The following is a 25,609-nucleotide window of genomic DNA, read 5'->3' as shown; positions in this document are numbered from 1 at the left end:
TCAAACAAAACAAAAGAAAGTCTTTTTCCTTTCTTTTTCTTCTTTGAAACTGTAAGATGGGTTACATATGAATCTTGTACTGTTGTACATAGAATAGCATATACGTGCAGGACAGCAACTTGCAAGAAGATGGACGTCAGCCCAAATAAAGTTAAATAAACTGAACAAATACACCCGAAAATAAATTGATACAAATGTGATGATGGGCGGATCATCAGTAAACTAAAGCGGGAACCCCATCCCCGTTAGAATTAAATATGGCCTTCACCAATGCAAATAAATTTAGCTTCGCATGAGATCTGCATCTTGGCTTTGGCAATGTTCAAGTATCATGTTACAATTGTTCATTGACCGTGCATCAAGCAAACCATGATTCCACAGTTTTATCATAAATAGTTTCCAACACCTGCCCAAGCCCACAAACATAGCAAGGAAGGTCAGAAGCACAATGATTGCACAAGGAAGAACAAATGTTATTGACCTCAAAATAATGAGTCAACCATGTTTGTTTTGGGATTTTGGGTAATGAGTGGAGAGAGAGAGAGGGGTAGGGAAATGAGAGTAATAATTGAGAGAGAATTTATTGGGGACCGTGCGAAGAGAGAATCCAAAATCCCAAAACGAACATGGTCTGTATATGACCCGCATTAGATTCCTGTCAGTATTATCTACAATAAAATCGGCCTGATGTTTAACAGGATAATATCTAATCCCTAAAGACCAGTGGAGAAAATTTACAATTTACACCATTCGAAAAAAAAAAAGATGCCTTCCTCTGCAATAGGAAGTGAAAGAACTGCCTAACAAATCTTAGGTTAGGCTGCTGTGTACTACTTGCGTCCTAAATTTTAATGCAATTGGATGCCAAAATTGCTTGCCACTTGTAGGAATTCCATAATTTGGAACTCACCAATTGCCCTAAATAACATTCCTCTAAGAACCAATATAAGCCAACTGGCCCAACTCTAAGATATCCGATTAGTCAATGACTCAATATTGACCATGAGGTTCTTTGGTAGAAGTAATTCAATGATCTGGGCACCTTGGCCGGTGGAGGGCTCCTTTTTGAAGCACTGAAGTCACTGAGATAGCGCTAGGTCACCAATGCAGGGTTGGACTGAGCAGATTTTGTCACAGAATACCCTAGTTCACGGATGCGTAAAGAATGAGTAGGGTCCTCGTAGAAATAAAGTTCAACATCCAACTCATTCCACACGCACATGCACACACAGGGGGGTACTTCCCATGTAATGAACAGTGTGGACAAAAAGAAGGAAATGGGAGGCCATGTGCAAGAACAAAATCCAGCAAGTCTACGGTACAGACCATAAAGAATACCCTAGAAAGCCAAAGGAGTGCTGACTAACACTTCCATTCCAGAAGGGTGAGGGCAAAGTTGAATATGTGAGCAGCTTTAAGTTGAAGAAGAGCGGGGGTAGAAGATATCATCATTTAGACAAAGCGAGGACAATTAGATGCTGATTAACTTGATTGTGAGTAAATGCTGATTAACGTGATAGTGAGCACCCTATTAACGGTTATAAGTATTCCATTCTACTAGAAACAGTGATACATGCAGATTGAAGTCATGTTAGTAAGTACGACAGCTGTTTAAGTTGTGTAATCTGCCGGTTTGAAAGGACAACCATTGTTATGAGGTCTTCTCATGGACAGATAGAATACACAATGTACCATGTAATGATGCAAGGACATCTTGAGAATGTTTATAGCGGAAATGTGCACAGTAACGATACATGTGATGCAAAGACAAGTGTGTCTAATTAGCAACAAATGCAGGAGTCCCATGTCGCAGCAAGATTCCCAAATCTGAAACTTCATGCTTAGAGACTAGTAATGCTCCTAATAGAGGATTAGCATACCAAATTTACCATGTGACAATGTGCAGTTTTAAGCAGACATGAAAGTAGCAAAGGTATAATAACCAAGTGTACAGTTGAAGCATGCACTGCCACAACATAAAAATGAGATTAGGAGAGAGAAGCTACCAAAGCAGTGCGGGTGCCTGGACAAGGTCTTGACCATGCAATTTTGAAAATGCCTCGCATGCCCACGGAATATGACCATCAGCCAGCACCCTGTCATGGTGTCAAATAACAGAAAATGAAAATGAAGTTCAGAAAAACTCAACCAGCAAAAAAAATTTAAATTAAAATTGTTGGAGACATTTTGCTCAATCCCAGAACTTGAACTACAGCTGAGGTCCAATCAATTTTCTGAAGTGGGTTTGATACTTGGATGGCTTCTGACAGCAGACAGCCACATATGCCAAGTGGCTTGAAATGTGAACAGCATGAGCAATGCTGTCAAGAATGTAATCATGTGGCACATATCCAGATACGCACAATGGCACTGAAAGCGATGCCATGAGGGAAAAAAAAACCTAGCGGAACTAGAGAGTGAAGATTACCGTTGCTTCCTCACAAATGAATTCCAGAGATGCATCATTTGCTTCTCATCTTTGGTAACATCCACAAAATCATCGAGCATCTGCAACATATCAGCGTGCAACAACATTAACCATAAAGCTCCATATATTAGAGTAACCACATGTCATATTCTCATAGAAGCAACAATACAAGGACAATACGGATGTCAAATTGGGCCTTTTCCAATGCTCTACTTGGGGGCTACCACTATGAAGTTATTTAAAGCCTTTTCCAAATGAGACTGTCAAGCAATGTTTCAAGAAGCAATAGGCAAGGGGAAACTTTGCAAGCACCCAATCAAATATTCAAATATTCTTCATAAAAATCGTTCAATCTAACTTCATCGATGTTATCCTATCCTTGATTCTATTCAAATGGGAAAAATTAGTTCCAGGGACTCCTCATGCTTCAGGGACAGCTTGGAGACAAGTATTAAGTAGTAGTCAGTGGAATAGGACATGGTTTTACAGCTAAAGATTAAATTGTCATTTTGTCTGACGAAGGTAATAAGATGCACATTCCACAGATTGAACAAGTTTTACCACACTGACAGAAGACACACCAAATACAAATTCACAAGCACACATGCACATTATTACACATTAGCATACCACATGATGCCAAGCAATTACACCTTGACCAACAAGAACAATGGATTAGCAGATTTTGGAAGATGATGGGCTGTGTCGTGAGAAGCCATATCAGTATCAGAAGCATATTAACTTTCAATTTCCGCATCATGATTGACCTAATAAGGGTATTGGTACTGAAAAGCACTCTAAGATGGGAGCGCCTTGTGGATCCCAGAAGGTGGAGAAGGCATGGAACAGAAAATAAATTGCCTAATCTTCCGATAGTAATCTAAGTTTGCATCTTTCCAGCAAACCACCTCATCATGACTTCAACTAGCACGTCAATCAAGAAAAATTATACAATCTTGATAAACTACCGCTATCCTTTCTAATTAGCTCTTGAAGATGAATACTATAGAAACAAAAGATCACCAAAAAGAATACCAAGAAGCCATAATCATAACTCTTCTTCAAAGCAACTTTCAAGACACCAATTAGCTGTCTCACTGGTCCAATGTGACAAATAGGCTAACACTTCTGATAGAAGCTGGAGTTTTGCTGTTAAAGTACAGGATATGCCAAGTACACGCTGAGTTGTCCATGCTAATAAGAAGAGAAGTAACTGGCAAGTAAGGGTTATACGATGACCAAACATACCCTTCTATCTTCGAAATCTGCAACATCGTCATCAACTTCATCCTCACTGTCCCGATCTGACAAAACTTGCTCCAATGCCATAGGCTACAATCACAAAAGCAGGAAAAATCAGATATATCCATGGGATTCCAAAGGCATTAGTTTTAAGTAACTACATAAGAGAAAAGAATGGTCGATGGAGATGGAGATGGTATGGTCAAGTGCATCATAGTCATTTGATCCACCCGGCGTATGGAAAAGAAAGAGGGGAAGGCCTATGAACATAGTTGAGGAGACAGAACAACGTACATGTCTAAACTTAGAGATGGAGAAGAAACAATCACAAAAAGATGTCAATGGTAGTACAAGTAGATCCAAACCCATTTAAGTGTCAAGGAAATATGTCGTCCATCATCTTTTTGTCAGCACCTACAAAGTTGCACCTCTAAAATTCTATTGATATCGATGTTTAGTTCAATTTCCTTGCAACTTTTAACAGAAAAAATGGCTTTTGTACAATTAACGAATGCAGAGATCGTAAAGCTCGTAAGGAAACGAAGTCATAAATCAGCATAAATGTGACTAGTCACCTGTGCTCTATGTGAGTGAAAGAACTGTCGCTTCTGCAGGAGGGCCCGGCTGAAACGAAAGAAAGAATAACAAAAGATCAGCCACTAAAGGTAAAACGTGTAGTATCTGCCCTCAAGCAGATTCAGAACTGACATCTGAACCAAAATTCAGAACAAAAAGATGGCAAATAAACAACATATGGCATAAAATCCCTTAGAAAGCCAATTTAATAAAGATTATGTGATTCACTAATCCTTTAACTCCCTCTAAAATGATGCAGATGTAAATTGATGAAACTTCTAAAAACTCTTACTCACCACCTTAATAGTATTAGTAAGCATTTTAGAGAACTCTTAGACATCCGAGCCCTCATTTTCAGATATACTTTTCTGACCCAAATGCGTAGGTGTGTATACTTGCTTTGATAAAAAATGGTTTTTATTGGCCCTCACGAATTAAGGGTTTAAGCAAGACCCATTTAGATTCTGCACATGCCAGCAATTTAAAGTACGGGTGACAAAATACAATTACTTTTCGTTTCCACATATCACATTAACCTATGTTCACGGCACCATCTGTTGGGACTTGGGAGGCTTCAAAATAGTGATCAACAAGCTCTCATGCTATGTTTAATAGGAGCAGAAAGAAGGCAAGCAGGGACAAAACCAAAACATTTTACCATGTCAACTTTGAAAAAAATCCTTCCGTCAGTTTTTTCACGTCTCTCATCCTCCAACCTACGTCAACCAAAAAAAAAGGCAACAGAACCTCTAAAATTTTCCTTTCGTTTCACTTCTACCAAACAAACCCCCAAAGTCAAATGATAAAAGTCATCTAAGCTAGCTGGTTCTGGCGGATATGGCTGTTGCTCTGCAAAAGAGCTGCAGAGATCCAAAGACACTACCCCAGAAGCTATGGCCCAAAGATGAGTCACAGTTTAGTGAAGGTGACAGTCACTAACCCCACCTATATGATGCTTTGACTATGATTGACTAGTTTCAACTTTCAATTGGTCTAAGCATGAATTCCGCATACGATCAGTGCAAGAATTAGAAGAGACAGTGAAAAATAAGACCAACAAACATACTTTCTAGGGTCAGAACGTTCAACAGATAGCTTTCTTGTCTTTGCAAATTGTAGCATAGCAGGAGGTCCAAGGTTGCTTCCAGGTAGGGATTGGACACATTCTGGATCTGCATATGAGTGAGCTGTAGCACTTGAAACCCCAGTGGCATTAGGGCTCGATGTATCACGTTCCAAGTACTCAGCAGGACCTAAATAATTATCATACAAATCGTTTGATCTGGAAATAGTAACTATTATAATTTCTTTTTTGCCAGTACGGAAATAAATGAACCCATTATTATTAAGGAAATACAATCCGAGATGAGGCTGATTGTTCAAACTCAAACGGAGCACCAAGAAATAAACTTATATCACATTGATTATCTAGTTTCGCATTCTTTTCTTTTGAGTAGGTGAAGAGGAAAAAGGTTTGTTGAATCCAAACAGCTGCCAGAAGTGATGAGAATTAGTTTCCAGCTCATGACAGCAGTCACATTTCTCACTATCTTTTACGACCATGTTAAGTGGACTCTTCTAAATGTATTAAGAACCTGTGTTGGACTTTAATCTCTCAGTACGGATAAAGTTACACGTCCCACATATGTTTTGGAATTCACTTAAGAAACATATTAATTCATTCAAGTTTACCTTACAGCCACGCAGAAAACCCCAATAAAATGCAAGAAATACTCTATAGCACCTTGTAAATCAGCAAGCAAACGGTTATAGGAGAATTAGATGAATCCGATACTTAGACGTTTATCCACACACGAGTCCACGACTCTTATAAATGAATTTATTTAACATAGCTTGAGGATCGGCATCGTGACTGTAAGAATATGAAACACGTCATACATATTTGTCACCGCAAGGGGGGCAGTTCTATACAAAACAAATCAAAATCGAGTGAGCATGACCTATGCAATGGGAATATTTAAATGTAAATTTGGGAAAGAAAATTAATAATTTACTACAAGTTACAACTACTTAGACGTGTCCACGGCGACACAAATGAACAACTTGTTCATCATGTGACGTATACTCAAGAAACCATTCTCCAGTTTAGGAGAAAATTGTTCAAAGCTTGTCAGTAAACAAAAATAACTACATAGCCACAAGAAAGCACATGTACCATCAGTATTGCTTCGTAGCTCATTGATTGCTGCAGGAAAGTTTGAGTCCAGGACCAGTGGACGCACATGCTTTGCCTTTTGAAATATGTTTTTGGGTTTCCTGCGTCTCAGTGGCTTTGAACTGTACATCCATTGTGCTCACCAAATTTAAGTCATTGGCATCCATAGAAATAAAACCAGTAACCAAGCAACTTAACAATTCTACACCTAAGCAACCTAAACTGACATTCCTAGAACTTACCAATGGACGAAGGTTTGTTGCTTAGGATCGACACCGTCTGCAACAACCTGAGTAGACAAAATGGAAACAACGATTAACGGGTAGGAATGCCTTCCTAGTTCATATCTCCACAGGAAATTTGTCTGATATCTTCCCTAACTTTGTCAACAAATTAAGGCCGGGTAGTTGAGGTATCAAAGTAGTAAGAAAGAAAAGAGAAGGAAAAATTGTAGTCACCATCCCCTACTACACTTCCCAAAAATCTATCTTTCAGGGTTGAGCTGCCCCGTCAAGCTGTAAAAAAAATGGGGATCTTCCCCCCAAAAAAACCAACGGAGGCAGCACCACTCCCTCTTTGACCCAAGTTCTTGAAAGAGAGATTTCCACAGGAAGTGCTGTATGACGGTGCAACTGCGGGTTTTCACCTGCGTAACTTTCCATCAAGAAAATACTAACTCTAGAAGGAACAACGGTTTGAAAAGAAACCTATGTCCACACGCAGGTCTTCATGATTTATGCATTTAAACAAGTATGTAGATGTCACCAGTTGATCACGTAACTATCATCAATCTTGGGAAGGTATTTCACAGGAAATAGTATCTAACCTCAGGTTTCCATATCTCTGTTTTTACAGATACATTTACAGCTTGATACTCTTCGGTGACCTACAACAGAAAATGAATGGTGATAGTTGTAATGGTTTGAAAGTCAAATACTCAAATGCCATTTCCGATTACTGAAGTCTACTAACCCAAAACTCAAAATTGAAGAGATCATGCGAAGAGGACAAGTGAAATCTCAGACCCTATGTAGAAGTTGAAGGAAAATGTTAGAATGAACTCCTAAAAGCAGATAATATTCGTTTAGTTTCATTCAAAAGAGTAGAAAACGAAAATGAAAACCAGCATCTGTTTTACCTTAAAGCTAGCACATTTTACCAAGCAGAATGGGCAGGAGAAGTCTTCTGTCACTACATATTCGGAAAATACATCAGATGACCAACAGGAACTCGAGTCCTAAGTACAACAGTTTCTGTACTACAAAAAAAGCTTAAAATAAAGAAACAAATCCAAACATTTACCAAACAAAAAATAGACAATACCTTCAGTCCTCTGCAACTTATTATTGTAGTATCTGTAGTTGAAAATGACATTTCCAGTTCTCAACCTAGACAAATACAAGCAGCCAAAATCAGAAATTCGTAAACAATGTTTAAAAAGAAGAAAATACTAAATAGAACAAAAATAAGTATAGTTCATATAGCAGACAAAGTGTGGAACAAGAAAGAAAAAGTGCCTGTATGGCATTTTTGATGATCAAAAAAAAAAATGTAGCAGCAGCAGCACATCAAATGAAAATAAAGTAAGAAAATCCACTTCAGTATGGAGATTTGAGGACTGCCATGAGTTTTAACTTCTAAATATTAACAAGAAATCAAAAAACACTCTTTTACTTAACTTCAGGGCCTGATCCTGATGCCGATACCTTAAAAACCTTCAAAAAGAAGATACTAATGAATGAAATTTTTTGCCGCTCAAAAAAAAAAGGAAGAAAACAATAAGCACTAAAAGAGTCACCACAGCTTCATCATGTACCTCTTAAAAAATTGCAAAGTTGGATTCTCCACCTAATGTAAAACTTATTGTAGATCGTGTTCCCACTACAATGTTGTTTTAGGAGGCCCCGAAATGAAAAATCTCAGGAAAAAACACTAGAAGTACTTCAAAACCCAAAAGATATTATTGAAGGGAACTAAGGCTGTTAGCTTAGTTTAGATGTAACAACCCGCACCAGTTGACCTGTTTAACCCTTAGCCTAGCCACGTGGCTCAAAAGGTTAACCTCGAGTTAATAATAACTGGTGGGTCTTTCCTTATATACCACATAACTTTCCTCAAAGTTCCCGATGTGGGACATTACAATCTCCCCACCTTGGCTACAACGTCCCCATTGCACCACATGGTCCAGCAACTTCCACTCACCTAGCGATGTAGGACAAGTACCCGCTTAAGCACGTCAAGCTCGTCTCATGAGGGACCCGCCCAAGCACGACAAGTACCTCAAGCTCCTCACTTATCGGGCCCACCCAAGCACATCTCCCTGCGGGACCCGCCCCACTCTTACGATTGGTGTAAGTCTTGATACCACCTGCGACCCACAACAGCTACGTGCTTAACCCTAAGCCTAACCACATAACTCAAAAGGTTAACCTCGAGTTAATAGTAGCTGGTGGGCCTTTCCTTGTATACCATGTAACTTTCCTCTAAGTTCCCAATGTGGGACACTACGTTAGATGTCCATCTTTTTCCTTAAACCATAGGGTTTTACCTCTTAAACCATAGGGTTTTACCTCAAATAAGTGGAAATACATTGGAAGATAAATGCCCCTAGTTCAGTAGCAATCAATAAACAACTAAATCAAGCAAGCAGTCCATCAAGCAATAATCCAATTGATGAAGGCACAGAAGAACTCCTGAGTACACCTTTTGCCGATAGAAGTAAAGCATATCTGATCAATTCAACCCTTGTTAACCAGAGAAGCAAGAATGCACCAAAGTTATATGAGACGTTCCCATCCACTAATCCAAATTATTCACTTCCCATGCATATAGGCTATAGCATTAAAAGCAATTCAACTATAGACAGCGATGAACATTATTGAAAAGTTGTTGCTATAGTCTCTGCTTTAGGAATAACGTCATATACTTGTAGTCAAGAAAATAACAATATAAACAGTTTCAAAGCAACTAATGAAGATATAAACTACAGGTTGAAAATTGAAAACCAAAAGGAACAATCAAATGCAGGAGAAGAGACCAACCGCATAATATGGGACAACGAGGTAGGCATGTCATTGTATGAGTATGAATTATATGGAGACTTTTCTTTAGCCCCAATCTCCTCTGCAGAGATGATGACTTCCAACTGCTGTGGAGTATTCTATTGAAACCCAAACATTATAAATATATATTTTTTTTAAAAAGACAACACTAATGAACAATACGACAATGGTTACCCAGAGTTCAAATATAAAAAATTTACTTCTCCAAAAAAAGTATCAAAGCACAATTAGTCAAAGATTAAGAATAGAACAAACCGCAGTTCCGAAACTGTGGGGCGTTTGGAATGCAATATATTTCTCCTCATCCGTACAACTCAACTGCAAAAGGAAACACAAACTCGCAACGATGAGTAGAAAGTAATGGATAAAAACAATGAGAGAAATGACAAGCATCCTGTACAACCAAAGGTCAAACACTAGGGGGAAAATAGGTTTTCTGCTCTGCTATAGGATTGATATAGACCAAGGTTACCCAGATCACAGACCGCGATCGTGGTACATCGTACCCTTTGTAACACGGTAAGGTGGGGGTAGGTTTCTTTGGATCATTTGTTCGGAACAAATTAGTTTGTTCCGAAAGCAGACCAATTTTTCAGATTAGTTTAGTACTAGTAGCCTATGTGGCACCAACACTCCAAAAGGGTGCCATGTCCACGTATTGGACACGGGGACATGTAGTCCAATAATTTTTATTATTTTTTGATAGGGGACGCGGCAGGGACACGCCGGGGACACGGCTGGGGTCAAAATGTAATATTTTTTAAATCTTGGGGGGTTAATATGAAATTATTCAAAACATTTGGGTCAAACTGTAATTATGCCTTTGAAAAAAATTAATACAATTTTGAAATTATTCATATACAATGGTTCATAATTTTTTTTATATATATATGTACATATATTTATTTTTTATTTATTTATACACATGGCGTGTCCCCCGCCGTGTCCATATCCCCATTTTTTTAGAATTGCCATGTCCCGTGTCCGTGCTACATAGCTAGTCGCATCTATATATGATGTACTTATCAAATCAGTAATGGGATAAACTTATGATGTCCTTTTTATAATATGACAATCTACTTATCATCTATGTGCCATTTTCATAATCAGATCGCCAGAATCTCTATTTCAGTTTGCTACCGATTCCTGTCCCCTGATTGAAATTGTTCGATCTTGATCGCAGTTTGTAACCCCTATAGCGAATTGTGGTAAGTTGGTAACCCTGATACTGTCAGAAAGAACAGTTCAGGAAGCATATTTGCATTATGTATCCCTAGATGTTATGCTAAGAACATAATTCAAGTCATACAACCTTCTGAAAGAAAATTGACAACAAATGTACTTAGAAGACCCACAATTGCCTCAACTTCAGCTAATAGATTTTAACTTCACTACCTGAGAACGGCCTTACTAACTGGTGTCAATTTCATTTATCAAAATTTGATTTTCATCCCAAAGTTTGGAAAGACAATCTTTTAATGGATCCAGTTTCCTTAAGAACTTAGAGAACAGCTCTTTCTAAAACAGCATCGGGGAGAAGTTTTTCCAAACACAATTTCTGTGTTCCCGCATTGTCTTCTTTCAAGAACAGAAAATAACTGTCAAAAAGAACATGTGACTTGCCCTATAATATTGACTCCATTATGCATTCGTTAAATTCAAGTAACGTATAAACTCAACAGAATTTTGATCCAATCACTAAAACTACAACACAATGCAATTTACATTCTCTTAATCAAATCAGATGACAATAATGGTAACAGAAGTCTTTCAATCGAGATATAATGGTAACAGAAGTACTTCAATCGAGATATATGTATATATTTTCATGTGCTTGTTGTATACAAGGAAGCATATGATGTCTTCAGAGAAGAAAGATCTCGTGTAACTGAGAATATGCATGATGAAACTACACCAAATGAAAACTACTTAGGCTGCCCCAATCCTGTTGGACAGTCAAGCCTTCCAATTTTCCGGATATTTCTGCTACCAAGCCAGTGGAATTGGATGAATGCAGCATTTAACGCATGCACCCTTAGAAAGTTGGAACTACTAAAATGGACTAGCAAAAGGGACGGACTGAGTAGCTAGTCAGCACTAGCCTAACAGCCAGGGCACAGGCCTATCACCTCATGTCACCAGCAGTGGCGGAGAAAGGATTTTGTTACCGGGGGGGCCGGCTTAATAGACATATATTTTTTATCGGAACGTATAATTATTATATCATAAGATTTTTGCTTTTCAGTTCATTACATTTGTACATTGAATTGATTCTTTAGGCTATTTCAACTATCATGTGCTTATTTTTTATTTATGAAAGAAATTGAGAAATGAGAATGTAAAATAACCAATTTTTTATAAATCGAAGCAAAATTATTAAGATTATAAGTAACTATACACAAATAATTATCAATAATATTTAAAATCAAGTATATATAAAATAAAAATTTTAAAATTCGGACGCCCGGAGAGCCAGGCCCCCCCGGGCCCCTACATACCTCCGCCCGTGGTCACCAGGGTGTTCTTGGATAGCTGAGGCAACAGAATGAGTCTCACAATTCCCAAGTAAAAACTCCTCCTTCGCATAAGAAGGAATTCAAAGATCTCCTTCTTCGCACAAGAAAGAACTGGTCAAACCATTGCTAACTGGGCAAACAGCATGAGTCACACATTCTAGTAAATATGAAAACCAAGCTCTTTGGGCTTTATTAACTCAGCAGTCATGTTTGCCGGAATTGGAGTTGGTACTAATATTTTTTCACCTACAGGGCAAACACTACTTTACTGGCTTCAAAAGCAATAATACAACTATAAAATGAGAATAGCAAAAAAAGCATGAAACCAGATTTCTGATATCAAGCCCTTGTTCGGTTGTGGGTTTGAAAAAAAAATTCCAAACCCAAATCCACTCATTACCTATATTTTCAATAATTACTTTCATTTCTCTCTCCACTCATTACCCCTATATCCAATCATTAATCTCATTTCTCTCCACTCATAACCCCTATTCCCAATTATTACCATATTTTCTCTCCTCACTCATTACCCAAAAACCAAACCCAAAATTTTTCCAAACCCATAACCGAACAAATGACCCATGTTTCTTTCGCTTAACAGTGGAGAGGATAATGCCTCCTTATGTTATGCACTAATGTCCCCTTACACAATGGCAGCATTCCTAGTGATGCGATGTGTGCAAAGTTTTAAAAAGAGGGCATACCTTCACAAAACAAGAGTGCATGTCAAAATTTGACATAATCTCAGCTCTCTCCCCTAACTTCAAGTTTGGAGACTTCTCCCAGGACAAATATAGTAATTCCATCGGCATCTTGCCCAATAAACACAATCCTTCAAAATTTGCTGCTGCACACAAATAGGGCCCAATGAGGTGGCGAAAAACAGGTTCATGTAAAGAAAAGGTGAACTACAAGCTCACAAAGCAAGAATACGCCGAACTAAGAGGTGAAGTTACAGCCAACAGGAAAAGATGAGATAATTGAATAATACAAAAGGCATGGCTGCCAATAGAGAAAGATGAAGGTAAAGGAATATAAAAGTAGCTCATTTCCTACTATCTATAATTACTAACTTTTAGCCTTTACGTACGGCTCACTGCATTATCCAAATCAACCATAATGTTAACAGGCCATGTCAACTTCAACACCTAGGAGGTGAAACAAAACTATTCAATGAAAAGGCATAAGTACAAGGGGACCTCTATGTTTCCTCCTTTTGGTTACATGTTTTCACTAGGAGAAAATAAATGGTGAAGCTCAACTGCTCAATATACTTATAAAAATAAATAAATAAATAAGAAGCTCAACTGCTCAATATTCAAGCCCATTAAACTGTGTTTGTTCAAGGACAGTGACAGGAAAAGGAAGCCATTTGTGTTTGATCCTGAAGGATATTATGCTAATGTAATTCTCATTTAGTTAAGAATTCCCATTAAATCTAGTAGTTTAATTTATTCATGTACTCGTCCTTTATGGTAATTACAATATTTAAGTGTTGACCTATAGATAGGTTGATTGTACTAGAATCATTGGTTTCGATCTAGAGAAGTTAACTACCCTATTGATGTGGACACCTATACTCTCTTCAGGTGTGAATCCCAAGGTCTTCCTTTCCTTTAACGTTAACTGATGTCAAAGATTAGCTATTCACCAGCGCTAGAGGAAACGATGGCAACATTCAAACTAAACAAGCTAGCATTGCATAGATGACGCTATTACACAACAATGTTACGAGCTTATGCTATGAAATCCATCTAAAGACAAATCTATGTACTGTGTTTGCGTGATTGGTATGTTGACAGGATTAAGGATAGTTTGATACTTGGTTTGTTTACACATTGTATCCTGATCGTCCAGAACTCCAGAGTTTGGTTGGCATAAGGTGAGGCGCCTAGGACTTCAACCATTGGATACCAATGTTCTAAAAGTCAATAGGCGCTAGTCAGGCAGTCAACCACCTTCGAGCGATTAATAGGATTAATCGGTGCATATTAATTAGTAATTGGCGATTAATCGTTAGTCGGACCTAATCGGATAGGCCCCGCCAGAGATTAATCACCAATTAATTCCTTATTTTAGAACACTGTTGGATACAGAGCCAAGCCTTAATCCACCATCTACCAAATTCTTAGCCATTAAACCAGATTCTTCATAATGAGATGTAAGAGTTTCTTTCCTTACCAGAGAGTGGGGGCCAGACCAAAAAAGTACACAGATACAAAAAAGGGGAAAAACCAATGCTTATATCTTAAACCCCATAGTTGCAGCCCAAATTAACGGGCCAATTATTAAGAGCCACGACAGACGAATGAAGCAAAGATGGTTTACATCTAAGGCACATCTTACATGGAAAAGATGTCATGCCAATATGGTTCTTGTCTGAATCAATAGCACAACCAGAATTTGTGACTTCAGCTGCAAAAATATATAACAGTAAATATTGCAGGAGACAGCAAACTGATAAAAACAATAAAAATCCCGGCATACCGCAGCTGACAAACAAGATGGCAAGAGAGCTAGACTTGACCTCTGCTCCCAGCTTATTAATCTCGGGAAGAATAAAATTTGCTTGAGCTCGGTTTATCCCCTCAGCTCCATTGGTCAACAAACATGCCCGACTGAAGCGGTATACTGCAGAATACTGTCCCCAAGTGACATCAGGGGAAGCAGAACATTAACTTGAGTAACTGAAGGAAAAGATTGACTTAGCTAGAAGGCATTACTACCTCTGCTACTGCAACATTAGAAACTGGCCTTGCCAAAATTATATACAAAGGGAAAAGACTTTGTGCTGGCATCCCATAATTCGGAGTTCCTGACAATGAAATTGTCATTTGAATCCTACAATTTTAAAGAAAATAAACCAATTAGTATCCTAAAATAGTGTAAAAAGATCCAAATCATGTCGTAGACTCATATATGATGCTAAACGACGCGACTTGTATCTTCGAAATTAAAATCATCACAATAAGCATGTTTTAGAAGACCTCTGTCCTTTACCTAAGGACCTTATAAAAGTCCTTCAAAGCCCTAATAGCATGTTTTCTGAAAGAACAAGATACTTAATTATCGTACTATAACTCCTATAACTCCGCTTGTGACATGCTTTGAGTCATATCTAATACACAGCCAAACCCAAGCTTGGATAAAGGAGGAGGGTTGCGTGGTAGGTAGCCAGAACGTAAAAGACCCCGTTAGATCCTTTATGACATGAATCCAACATCAACGCAGAAAACTGATTCATTTAGCCAACCCCAACTGATTGGTATCTAAAGCTCAGTTTGGTTTGTTGAATGTCGCATCAACCAACAATTTATCTGTTATGTTTACAATTTTGACTAATGACACTCACCTTCGATGTAAAAAATTCAATTATTTGCTTCAACTCCCAATAGTTCTTTAACATGTGCTAAACATTTACCTATCAATATATTCACGTATTCTTGTTAGGTAATACCTCCTAGTCCTAAGAAGGTTGCAAATGAACCAAGTTGCACCGTATGTGAATCTATGGACAATAAACTACTAGATGGGTTGCACTTTCTCACAACTACTATAAGTCGACAATCAATTTGTTTTTCATACAGAAGGTGTCGTATGTTTGGAGATATGATGTTCGACAATCTGGGATAATTGTTATCAGTAATAGTGTCATATAAGGTTTAAGAACTTTAACCTTTTTTTATGCTTTGCTTGTATTTTGTACTGCAGGCATCTTTGAAGAAATGATGGCTGCATAATAATGTACATTCAGTCAGAACCGTTAAATACAGAGAAAAAAAATAGATGAAAGATCTATCTAATGCTCCATCAAGAATGAAGTAATTGAAAGGAAAATGCAGCCCAGCAACTAAGGATAAGATGAACGAAATTTGTGTGCCCAGACATTGTAGTAGCTTAAATTGTGAAGGCCTCCATCACCTCCAACCTCTGCACACAATTATGGGATACAAAACACTCTTGTACACCAGACAAGTGCCAAGCACCAACAAGATGACCATAGCTAGTGGGAAAATTCACCAGAGCAACCGTATCAAATCAACAACACCAAAAAAGAGAGGAAGTTTAGCTGGTGAAGCACATTACACTCCTAATAGCACGCCGTTGAAGAATGTTGTAAAGTTCAACAGGCTTGCAGTATATTGAAAGGCTCTCCTCAGCTGCGATTTCCTCCTCCGCAGACAAATGGACACGAGATTCTTGGCGGCACATCTGATCTGCACTTCTAGAGTAACTGCAATTGCAAAGAGAATTCCTGTTCCATGAACTGGAATAAATGAAGTGTTCTATGCTTACAGCAATCCATATAATGCAAGTAACAATAACGCTGTCATATCTTACACAAACACGGGAAATTATCTTTCTTTTCCCATGAACATTTAAGAAATCTTTCTTCTGAAATGATTTACTCTATACCGAATTCCATAAGATGCAACAAATTGTCATTTCAAACACAAAAATAGTTGAAGAACCACTCCGAGTGCAAAACCTTCACAAGTGGATTATTAACTCACTTCGGCGATACTAGGAAACAATGTTTCAAAAACCGGACTGGACCAGCAGGTCCAACTGGTTGGCTCGTCAACCAGAGCCTTTAGGTTTCAAAATGCAGTTCAACCAGTGAAACGGCTGAACAACTACGGTTCCAATGAACTGGCCCACTAAAGACATAATAGTGTGCGGAGCTAATGGCTCGTGGCTCTTCCATGGATTCAGAAGAAGTCTAGGGGTGTGTTTATAACAGATGATGAAACTTCTATTTTTCCTCTCACCCGAAGTGATACTAAGTCACAAATAATTAAGAAGATGCATCAGCATCTTCCACTGAGTTTTTCCCTTCTTCAAAGTGCAGCCATACATATTACAATTACATTTTGAAACTTTGAACTATATCAGACTTATCAGTAATACACTTGTCCAAGATTCTACCCACTGGATTATTAGGATAATTTAAATGCTCATTGCAACTCTCTATAGAGAAAAATTGCAAAGAACTGTAGATTTTACAGAACTTAACTTATGCTGCATAATATTATTAAAATACACTATGAGAGCTACGATGTGGGAAAAAAATTAGAATGATGTGTAGGTATGTTTATATTCAATATACATACTTAAATATACAAAAAGTTATAATCTATGAAGCACCCATGTTTATAATTAAAAAATTCCCCTTGATGCCTTTTCAATAAACTTAATACTAAACAATAAAAAAACTTATGTAGCACCGACACGGGGCATGACACCGACACATAAGTTTCAAAAAATTGGAGGGCACAACACATTATATATGTATTTTACTTTTCGAATAGAAACTAAAAAAGAAGGCTGAATTGTAATATGCAACCACCACGTATACCTTAAATTATATTCATCATTATGTCATTCACAAAAGTATTTCAAGAAAAACCATTTCCTCATGTGTGTCTTTCTAACCAATAAACCATCATTGTCACGCAAAAAATAAGACTTCCGTAAGTTTTCATTAGATCCTTCTATTTCGTTTATCACCCCCGACTTGTTAATTGATTGTCTGTAGCATTTTTTTAAAGTTTGCCTGGGGAGTCCAAACAAAAAACGGTGAGAAAAAAAGGGGGCACTTTGAATTTAAGTGTCGCATCCGGAGGATAGCGGTGTCCAAGAAGTGTCTAACGTACGTAACCTCCAACAAAGTGTCCTTGCTACATAGGTTATAATTGTATACATGACCGTCACGGATCAATTCCGGTTCAACCGGAGACCCGTCTGCCCAGTCCCTTCTCCGGTTCGCTCACCGGCCCAGTTTAAAAACATTGCTAGGAACGTAAACAAGTTAGAACAAAGGAGAACGTACGTGGTTTCACGAGCAACTAAGGGTATGCCCGGCATTCTGGTTAGACAATGATAAATTGAAAATTCATGGCTATCTCCACTTCAAAAGACCGTAACTAGTAGCTGCCAAACCTGAAAGAAGCGGTCAACAGGGAATAACTTCAATTACCAACGAAAAATAACCAAAAAAAAAATGAAACAGCATCGGAATTTGAAACCTTCTTCCAAGTTGACGGAAATTCGTGTTCAAGGGCTGGCCCTAAAAATTTATCAATTTTATTTGCTACACGGCTACACCCAAAAGTAAGAGACAGAAATAGCCGGGGAGGGAGGGGGAAGAGAGAGAGAGAGAGAGAGAGAGAGGTACCTGTTGTCATCGTCGCTGGCCTTGAGGATCGTCGCCGGGGGAGCTGAACCTTGTTAGATTTTGGAATAAGATTTTGATTCTGATCGATTAGTATGTTAGGGCTGACAGTCGACAGCCTGACACAATATAGTACTCCGTAATATGTATTTTCGGGTTTACCAATTTCAACCTTCAACTATTTTAACATAGCAGTTTTACCCCCAAAACAAAAAGAACAACTGACCCGTTTTGGCTAATAATCCCGCATTATTCTTTTTTATCTTTATTCAAAAAAATCATGATCAAAATTTTCAAAAATTTCTGTAATTTTGAATTACTTTTGTATTTATTTATATATTAATTTTTAGCTTCGATCATATTTTTTTATTTTTTATTTTTTATTATTTTCTTGAAAAGAACAAATAATCCACAAAACTAATAATGCCAAAAAAAATATTTGAATAACAACAAAAAAAAACCGACTTAGTTATTATGTCAAACAGTAAGTCTACTGGTACAAATTTTCTGTACAGATTTTGAGTACAGATTTTTGTGGGGCCCACTACAGGTCCCACATAAATGATCCGAACCGTTTATTAAATGTAAAACAATTTTTCAATGGCCGTCGTGAAAAATTAGTTCAATCCGATACTTATAGATGCTCGATCCAATCATATAATGTTTTATTATTCGGGAATCGAAATCAAAAGTTAGTTGATTGGATCGAGTATCTATAAGTATCGGATTGAATTGATTTTTTGCGGGGGCCCTTGAAAAACTGTTTTACATTTAATGAACAGCTCGGATCATTTGTGTGAGATCCGTAGTGGACCCCATAAAAAATCTGTACTCAAAATCTGTTCAGAAAATCTGTACCAGTAGACTTACCGTAAGTCAAAACACCTCTAAAGATTGTTATTTATGGTTTTATCAAATCGTACGGATGATACAGACGCATTGTCCAACAGATGTCCCAATTGTCAAAAATGCTACAGGTACCGAAATTGGGGGACCGAATTCGGACCGACGGCCGCCGGCGGGCCGTCTCCGGCCACCGGACGGCCGATCCGATATACATATACACACGAAAAGGGGTGCTCCGATCAAGCACCCTACACACCTCGGATGACGTTGATTCCCGCGCGGGGCCCCTCGGTTTTTTTTTTTAGAATTTTTGGACGGCTCGGATCGGCCGTCCGGTGGCCGGAGACGGCCCGCCGGCGGCCGTCGGTCCGAATTCGGTCCCAATTTCGGTACCTGTAGCAACACTCATCCCCAATTGTGGACTAGTGTGCAAACGTGCTTTTAATAAGGGTTTGAAAAAGAGTCCTCCTATTGGGACCAATCGGTCCCCGTCGAAATCGTACATATATACATAAAAAATAGGGTGTTTGGATTAAGCACCCTACATATATTAAATGTCGTTGATTCTTGTGCAGGGCCCCTCGTTTTTTTTTTTTTTTTTTGAACGGCTCAGATTAGCCGTCCAGTGACCGGAGATAGCTCGACACGGCCGTCGGTACAATTTCGGTAGAGGACCGATCTGTCCCTATAGCTTTATGGTTTGAAAAAATATAGTACTCCCTAACATAGCATTAAATGAGCAGTTAATACGATTGTACTCCATCCGTGTTCATTCTTTTGTCCATCGTCCTATTCGAATCGGATAAAAATTTAATTATAACTTTTAATTGGTAATACTATTTATATGCAATATAAATCTTGTTTAATAGATTTCAATAAACTCTTTTAAACGATGTTTTCAAAATGACTTGAAATATTATAGATTGTAAGATATAATCAATCAAAAAGTGGCATGGACTCCCAAAAGAGACTAAAAAATGGAAACGGAGGGAGTATTTTACTAGCGAGTGAACAAATCTTGCATGGTTTTTACTCTTCTTTTTTTGTCAATCAATAAAAGAAGTCATTTTTACATCAGATTTAAAGTACAGAGTCTACGAGACAACCAAACCAAATCCAATAACTCAACAAATACAAGAAATAAGCCAATTATAGGGTAGAAACAAAGAAAGAAAGAAAAAGCCTTCTGAGGGATGAACATTCACATGCAGGTGAGGAGACTCAAACTCCTGACCTCCTATTGAAATGCAAGAGTCCTGACCAACTAAGTTAGCCCCAATTGGTCCGAAGGCCCGCGGCTCGCCCTAAGCCGGCCCGACCCATTGGGCTTTTACCCGGCCCGAGCCTGTGAAACGAGCCGGCCAGCCCGGCTCATAGTTTGTAATGGGCGAGCTCGGGCCTATAAATTTTTACTCGGCCCGGCCCGTGAGCCCGCCCGGTAGCCTGCCCGTGGTACCCGTCCAAAAGCCCGCCCAAAGGCCCGCCCATGAGCCCCAAATCCCACAAAATCCTTTCTTTTTTTCCTTGCCCAAGGAAATTTATGCCCGCATTGTGGCCCGCCCGGTTTTTGTCCCGCTAGCCCGTGGGCCGTGCTTGGGCTTCAAATTATAGTAAGTAGCCCTGCCCGCCCGGCCCGCAAAAAGCAAAAGCCCAATCGGCCCGACCCGTGGGCGGGCTTGGATAGTGTCTTGACGGGCTGGGCCAGCCCGGCCCGGCCCGATGATGACCCTTAGTTCTAAGGGGTTGTTCTTTTAAAAAAGCCACTGGCTTTTTCCGCAAAAAATGAGCCAAATAAAGCCACATAAAGACAAAAATAAGTCAATAAGCCACTTTTTTCATCTTTATTCAAAAAATATTGGATTTCGATCAAAAATTTTTACTTTTTAGATTCCTCTTGTCGTGAAGATGTAATAATCCCCCAAAAATTGACAATAAGCCAAATGATACGAAAAAAATTGAATAAGGACAAAAAATAAGCCACTTTGGCTTATTTGTCCGAACACCCAGTAAATTTTGTAGTCCATGATTCTTTTTACTCAAAAAAAATTGTATAAAGTAGTGGTAGACCTTTATGACGTAAAAGCTAAAGAAGGTGGTGAGAACCAAAGTTATTAATCTCGTACCAGCAAGTGTATCATTTTTTCTATTAGGACGGTACATATCAATACCGATGTATATCTCAGTATCATTTCGGATTGATCGTAACATATATTTTATATAATTTAAATATTGGGACGGTTCCACTCACACTCATTTTGACACCTATTTTGACACTTCACCCTTTCGGGTCTCACTGTGCTATTCTAAACCGTTGATCTTATTTAAATGAGTAAAATAGAGGTCTTGCAAAAATTTAGCTTATTTTGATATCGGTAAGAGCTTGATCAAAATAGTTTTGCCAACACCAGTTTCTGTCACAAGTTCTATAAAACTATTTGGATCAAGCACTTATGAATATCAAAATGAGTTGATTTTTTGCAGGACCCCCAATTTTACTAATCTAAACAAGATCAACGGTTTGGAACATCATAGTAGGACCCGAAACAAAATCGAGTGTCAAAATGGGTGTGAGCGGAACCAGCCCCTTTAAATATATGTACAAAAAACTAAAAAAAAACTCAAAGTAGAGGTATAAAATAAATTCTAACACTTTGATATACCTTAAAATTAGTCCTAATAACAAATTAAGATGATTAACATATTATAGACTCCAAATTTTGTTGAATTATCTTAAAATTCAAGCATTTTTTAAGCAAAAGAAAATATATGCATTTTTTTTTTGTCTTGGCTGAGATTTCGGTACAAGCCCGGTATCATCCAGTATAGGTTGGTATTTGGGATGGTACAAAACACCTACTTATATGTACCGCTTTATGTACGGTACGGTACGGAATTGGAGTTTGGCTCCTATCAAATCCCAAAATAATTGGAGGATCATCAAGTCCTATTAATAAGGTGACACATGGCAACTATAAAATCTAATGGCCAAGATCATTAATGGCCACATAATCCTTGTTATCCAGCAAAACACTGAATAATTTCACTTGCCCTTAATTATTTGAGAAACCATCGATCACCGCCCTTCCCTCCATTTCCGTCCAACCCTCCACTAGCCATCACCACCATCCATTCCCTCTACGTCCCTCTACGCCTCCACCATTTTGTTGCCTGCTGAAGCTGCCAACAAATTAAGGATATCAGCGCCACCATACTTCTCCAACCTCCAATCCCACGACATCAAAATTACAATTTGTGGATTCTGCAGAGCGAAAATCTCGTTGCCAATCAGTATACCAACTCTATACTTCGCTTTATTTCTATCGCCTTGTAGGATCTGGTTTTTGAATTCCACAGAATGTGTTTTTCGATATGTTATTTTTCAGTTCAGTCTCAATCTAATTTTGAAATTCCAAGGAGCACAAACCCACCATTCTAATTTATCTCTAGAAAATCGGGGTGTACGTGTCCTACTGCTATCGATAATTTTGTAGTTCATTAAAAGATTAAAAGATCTGGTTCATTAAAATTGTCAATGGCCATGAATGAAAGAGAGGGGTAAAAATAATTATGTGTGCTCATCCTCGTATCCTTTAGGGAGGTTGTATTTAGTGTTATATTCTTAGCCATTAGATTAGAATCGGAGGATCGTCCAATTCCCTTAGGATTGGAGAGGAGCCAAACTCACAGAATTGATAACATTGGTAGGTAATGAGGTGGTAATGTTTCTCCATTTTTAGGTAATGAGATCCCATCCGCTTTCTCAAATAAGGACCGATTTTCAAACATAAAAATAATGGATTTACAAAAATAATTTTTAATTTTTTTTGCAGGGTTTAATAGATCTCATCAAAATCTATTGAACAAAATCTATATTGTATATTTTTTTTATTTCATTAAGCCTACTATTTTTAAACTTGAAAATTACAAATAAGTACTTATTTTTTAAAGACCCAATCCAAAATGGCCCTGAAACACAGTTGGACTAGTGTAGAAGTAAATCCAAATCCTAAGGATACTGATCAATAGTGTACATAGGTCGTGTGGGGCTCATTTCGAGGCCCTACACGAATGATCCGATCCGTTGATAAATTTTAAAATATTTTTTTAAATGATCCGGTAAAAATCAACTCAATTAAACATATATCGAGGATCCATAAATGTTCGGAAAAAAAAATCGCTGCCATTATGACTTTAGATACACCGTATCTACCGTCATTATGAGAGAGAAAATCTATCCCGAATCTTTCCTGTTATTTCCTTCGCGCGCAGGTAAAAATAGGTTGGCAAATCTAAAAACTAACGCATATTTGGAAGTTAACAAATGCTCGATGATTCTTGTCCATTTTAAGGCAGCAGCAGTCAAATCCTACGTGTTCCTTAAAATTTACAAAAATGATCCTGCACAATAAATGTTTTAATCCATTTTTTTAAAACATTTTTGGTAATGCAGGGTGTTCCGGACAAATTTGCGCGCACTTCGGACTAATCCGTACGGTCCTTTGGCTCCCACAACCGTTTCACACGTTTACGCGTTGAGGGTCAGCAAGTTTTTCCATTCATTTAACGCCTTTTTTTTTTTTATGAAATGTTTTGACTAACATTCTGAGTTCTAATTATTTTTACTTGTTTATAGTGCTTGGCGTTAGTTTTTTTGTTTTTTTTGTTTTCCCGGTTTTACGTAAAGCCAACAAAAAGTGTGAAATCAATAAATGTTAAATACGTAAAATGATTTCTTTTCTATATTTTATTCCTGTAACTATTGCAGTTTCTGTAATATTTTGGCCATTGAAGTTGTAGTACTTATGTTATTCGGTTCTTCAATTTAGCATCAATTGGCCCATTAAAACAATTTTACTAAAAAAATAAAGAAATTGGTCTCTATTTACCTAAAAAAAAAAAAAGGAATTGGTCTCCATCGATAAATTTTTGGTAATAAAAGACCAAATGGAAGAAATTCTAAAATGAATTTCATAATTTAAAAATATTTGAAACAATTCATTTTGGGGCCTACTGAAAAAAAGATTCATAAATTATCTTTCTTATTTTTTGGACTGTTCGAACAGTTACTTCAAGGGAATAAATTTCATTCGCTTATAGAAACCAATTTCCGCAACTCTACTTTTTACTGATGGCGCTCCAATTTTAATGTGAAGTTACTAGTAACTTCATGGATAAAGTGGAACGCCAGCAATAAAAAGTGAAGTGCGAATATCAATTTTCTTTACTTATTTATGACAAAATAAGGTGAGTCAACATTTTCATTTATCATGGAATCTGAATAACTAGACATGGGGCTCATATTCCTGGGGTTTATAAACCAGCAATACATAAATGGCCCATTGCTTTAAACCCACAGAATTGTCTATCTACATAAGCTTTTTCCTTCTTCTTTTTTTGGCTTGGCAAGGGAAAAGTTTATTTTGTTTGAACTCCACTTTCTCATAAATAGTAAATGCAATCCAAAACTTGTCATTTAGTACTTTAAATTACACCCAACACAACTACTTAAATACAAAATTCAGATTGCGTTTATATCAAAGTGGAGAGCAAAAATTATTTTCTAAAACGTTATTGATAGCTCGATAAGGATACATTCATGCATGAAATAATAGAAAATGATGAAACTATTGCATCATAGCTAAGAATACACATCCCAACTGTGTGGTTATTTTTTTTAAAACTGACCCTTCCCAACTATGTTGACACCCGTATTTTAGTGTGCAACCGAGATACCGCAAAACAATGACTCCATCCAGCAAAATATTGAATGAAGCTGAAACACCCAAAACCATACGGGGAAATATATACAAAGGATTAGTTTGGTCTATCTACAGAACTTTGTTCCACTGGATCATCATAATTCCTGGTTTAATTAATTACTACCTCTTTTAATTGGATATCAGAATCTGTTTATCTACCAAGTACCAAGCTGGATTATGCAAATCGGATTACAGCCAAACTTTTAGAACTTTAGATAATAAAAATAATAATTAAGATTTTTAACACTGGAAGGTATTTAAAGTTTATGGAATTGGCTTCACAGGCCACGTACAGCAGCACCTGTGAAACCTGTGGCAAAATGGGTATGGACAACTATTTTTATTTTTATTTTTTAATTATGTGTCCGGACCGATTAATTATCATAGAGTTTTCTAATTAAAGGACCGATTAACATTTGATCACATCAAATTTTTTGTTGTTGGGACCACTGCTACTTTTTGCCCCTAATGAAGTTTAACCTTGTTCGGCTAAAAAGGCCATTGTAGATTATTTTTTGTCCTTATTTGAAATTTTTTTTACGTTTGTTATTTTTTTGTGAATTATTGTTTCGTCTCAAAAAAATTATGACCGAAATTCAATTTTTTGAATAAAGACAAAAATAAACCAATTTTTTCATCTTTATTAAAAAAAAGAAGAAGTTTTGATCGTAATATTTTATTTTTTAAATTCCTTTCGTCATGACAAAACAATTATCCTCAAAAAATTGACCAAAAACTAATAAATGGAATTTTTTTTTAAATAAGGATAAAAAATAATCCAGAATGGATTATTTAGCCGAAGAAGGTAATGAATTATGAAAAGGATGTG

At 37.5% G+C, this 25,609-nt stretch overlaps 1 protein-coding gene across 8 annotated transcripts; it reads right to left on the bottom strand.

Moving 5' to 3' along the window:
* Positions 1-18,314, bottom strand: LOC131320718 (polycomb group protein EMBRYONIC FLOWER 2). Of its 8 annotated transcripts, none has more exons than XM_058351522.1 (22): positions 18,179-18,314; positions 17,834-17,943; positions 16,087-16,255; positions 15,677-15,732; positions 14,727-14,841; positions 14,488-14,641; positions 14,347-14,415; positions 12,705-12,847; positions 9,740-9,802; positions 9,464-9,582; positions 7,746-7,810; positions 7,561-7,613; positions 7,395-7,448; positions 7,249-7,308; positions 6,665-6,711; positions 6,423-6,544; positions 5,313-5,499; positions 4,246-4,294; positions 3,677-3,760; positions 2,429-2,508; positions 2,007-2,096; positions 1-406 (listed from the first exon to the last, which is right to left on the bottom strand). In XM_058351522.1, exons 2-22 carry the CDS (start codon positions 17,866-17,868, stop codon positions 283-285), a joined length of 1,938 nt encoding a protein of 645 aa, XP_058207505.1. In that variant the 5' UTR covers positions 17,869-17,943; positions 18,179-18,314; the 3' UTR covers positions 1-282. The 8 variants fall into 8 exon arrangements, with proteins under 8 accessions (XP_058207505.1, XP_058207511.1, XP_058207507.1 ...); XM_058351528.1 differs by having other exon boundaries at positions 5,313-5,418; XM_058351524.1 differs by having other exon boundaries at positions 9,464-9,567.
* Positions 18,315-25,609: the final 7,295 nt, after the last annotated feature.

The sequence above is a fragment of the Rhododendron vialii genome, chromosome 3a, assembly GCF_030253575.1.
Source record: "Rhododendron vialii isolate Sample 1 chromosome 3a, ASM3025357v1".
In the NCBI taxonomy this organism is placed as follows: Eukaryota; Viridiplantae; Streptophyta; class Magnoliopsida; order Ericales; family Ericaceae; genus Rhododendron; species Rhododendron vialii.
The sequence above is the reverse complement of the archived record's forward strand: the minus strand, read 5'-3'. Positions and strand labels throughout refer to the sequence as shown.

Excerpts from the sequence above, each read along its gene's own strand:
- LOC131320718 (XM_058351522.1), bottom strand. The coding sequence starts at position 17,868 with ATGCCGGGCATACCCTTAGTTGCTCGTGAAACCAC. Across the intron at positions 9,803-12,704 it reads TGCACTCTTGTTTTGTGAAG|TTGAGTTGTACGGATGAGGA; the intron begins GTATGCCCTCTT and ends TTCCTTTTGCAG. Across the intron at positions 4,295-5,312 it reads GAACGTTCTGACCCTAGAAA|CCGGGCCCTCCTGCAGAAGC; the intron begins GTATGTTTGTTG and ends CTTTCGTTTCAG.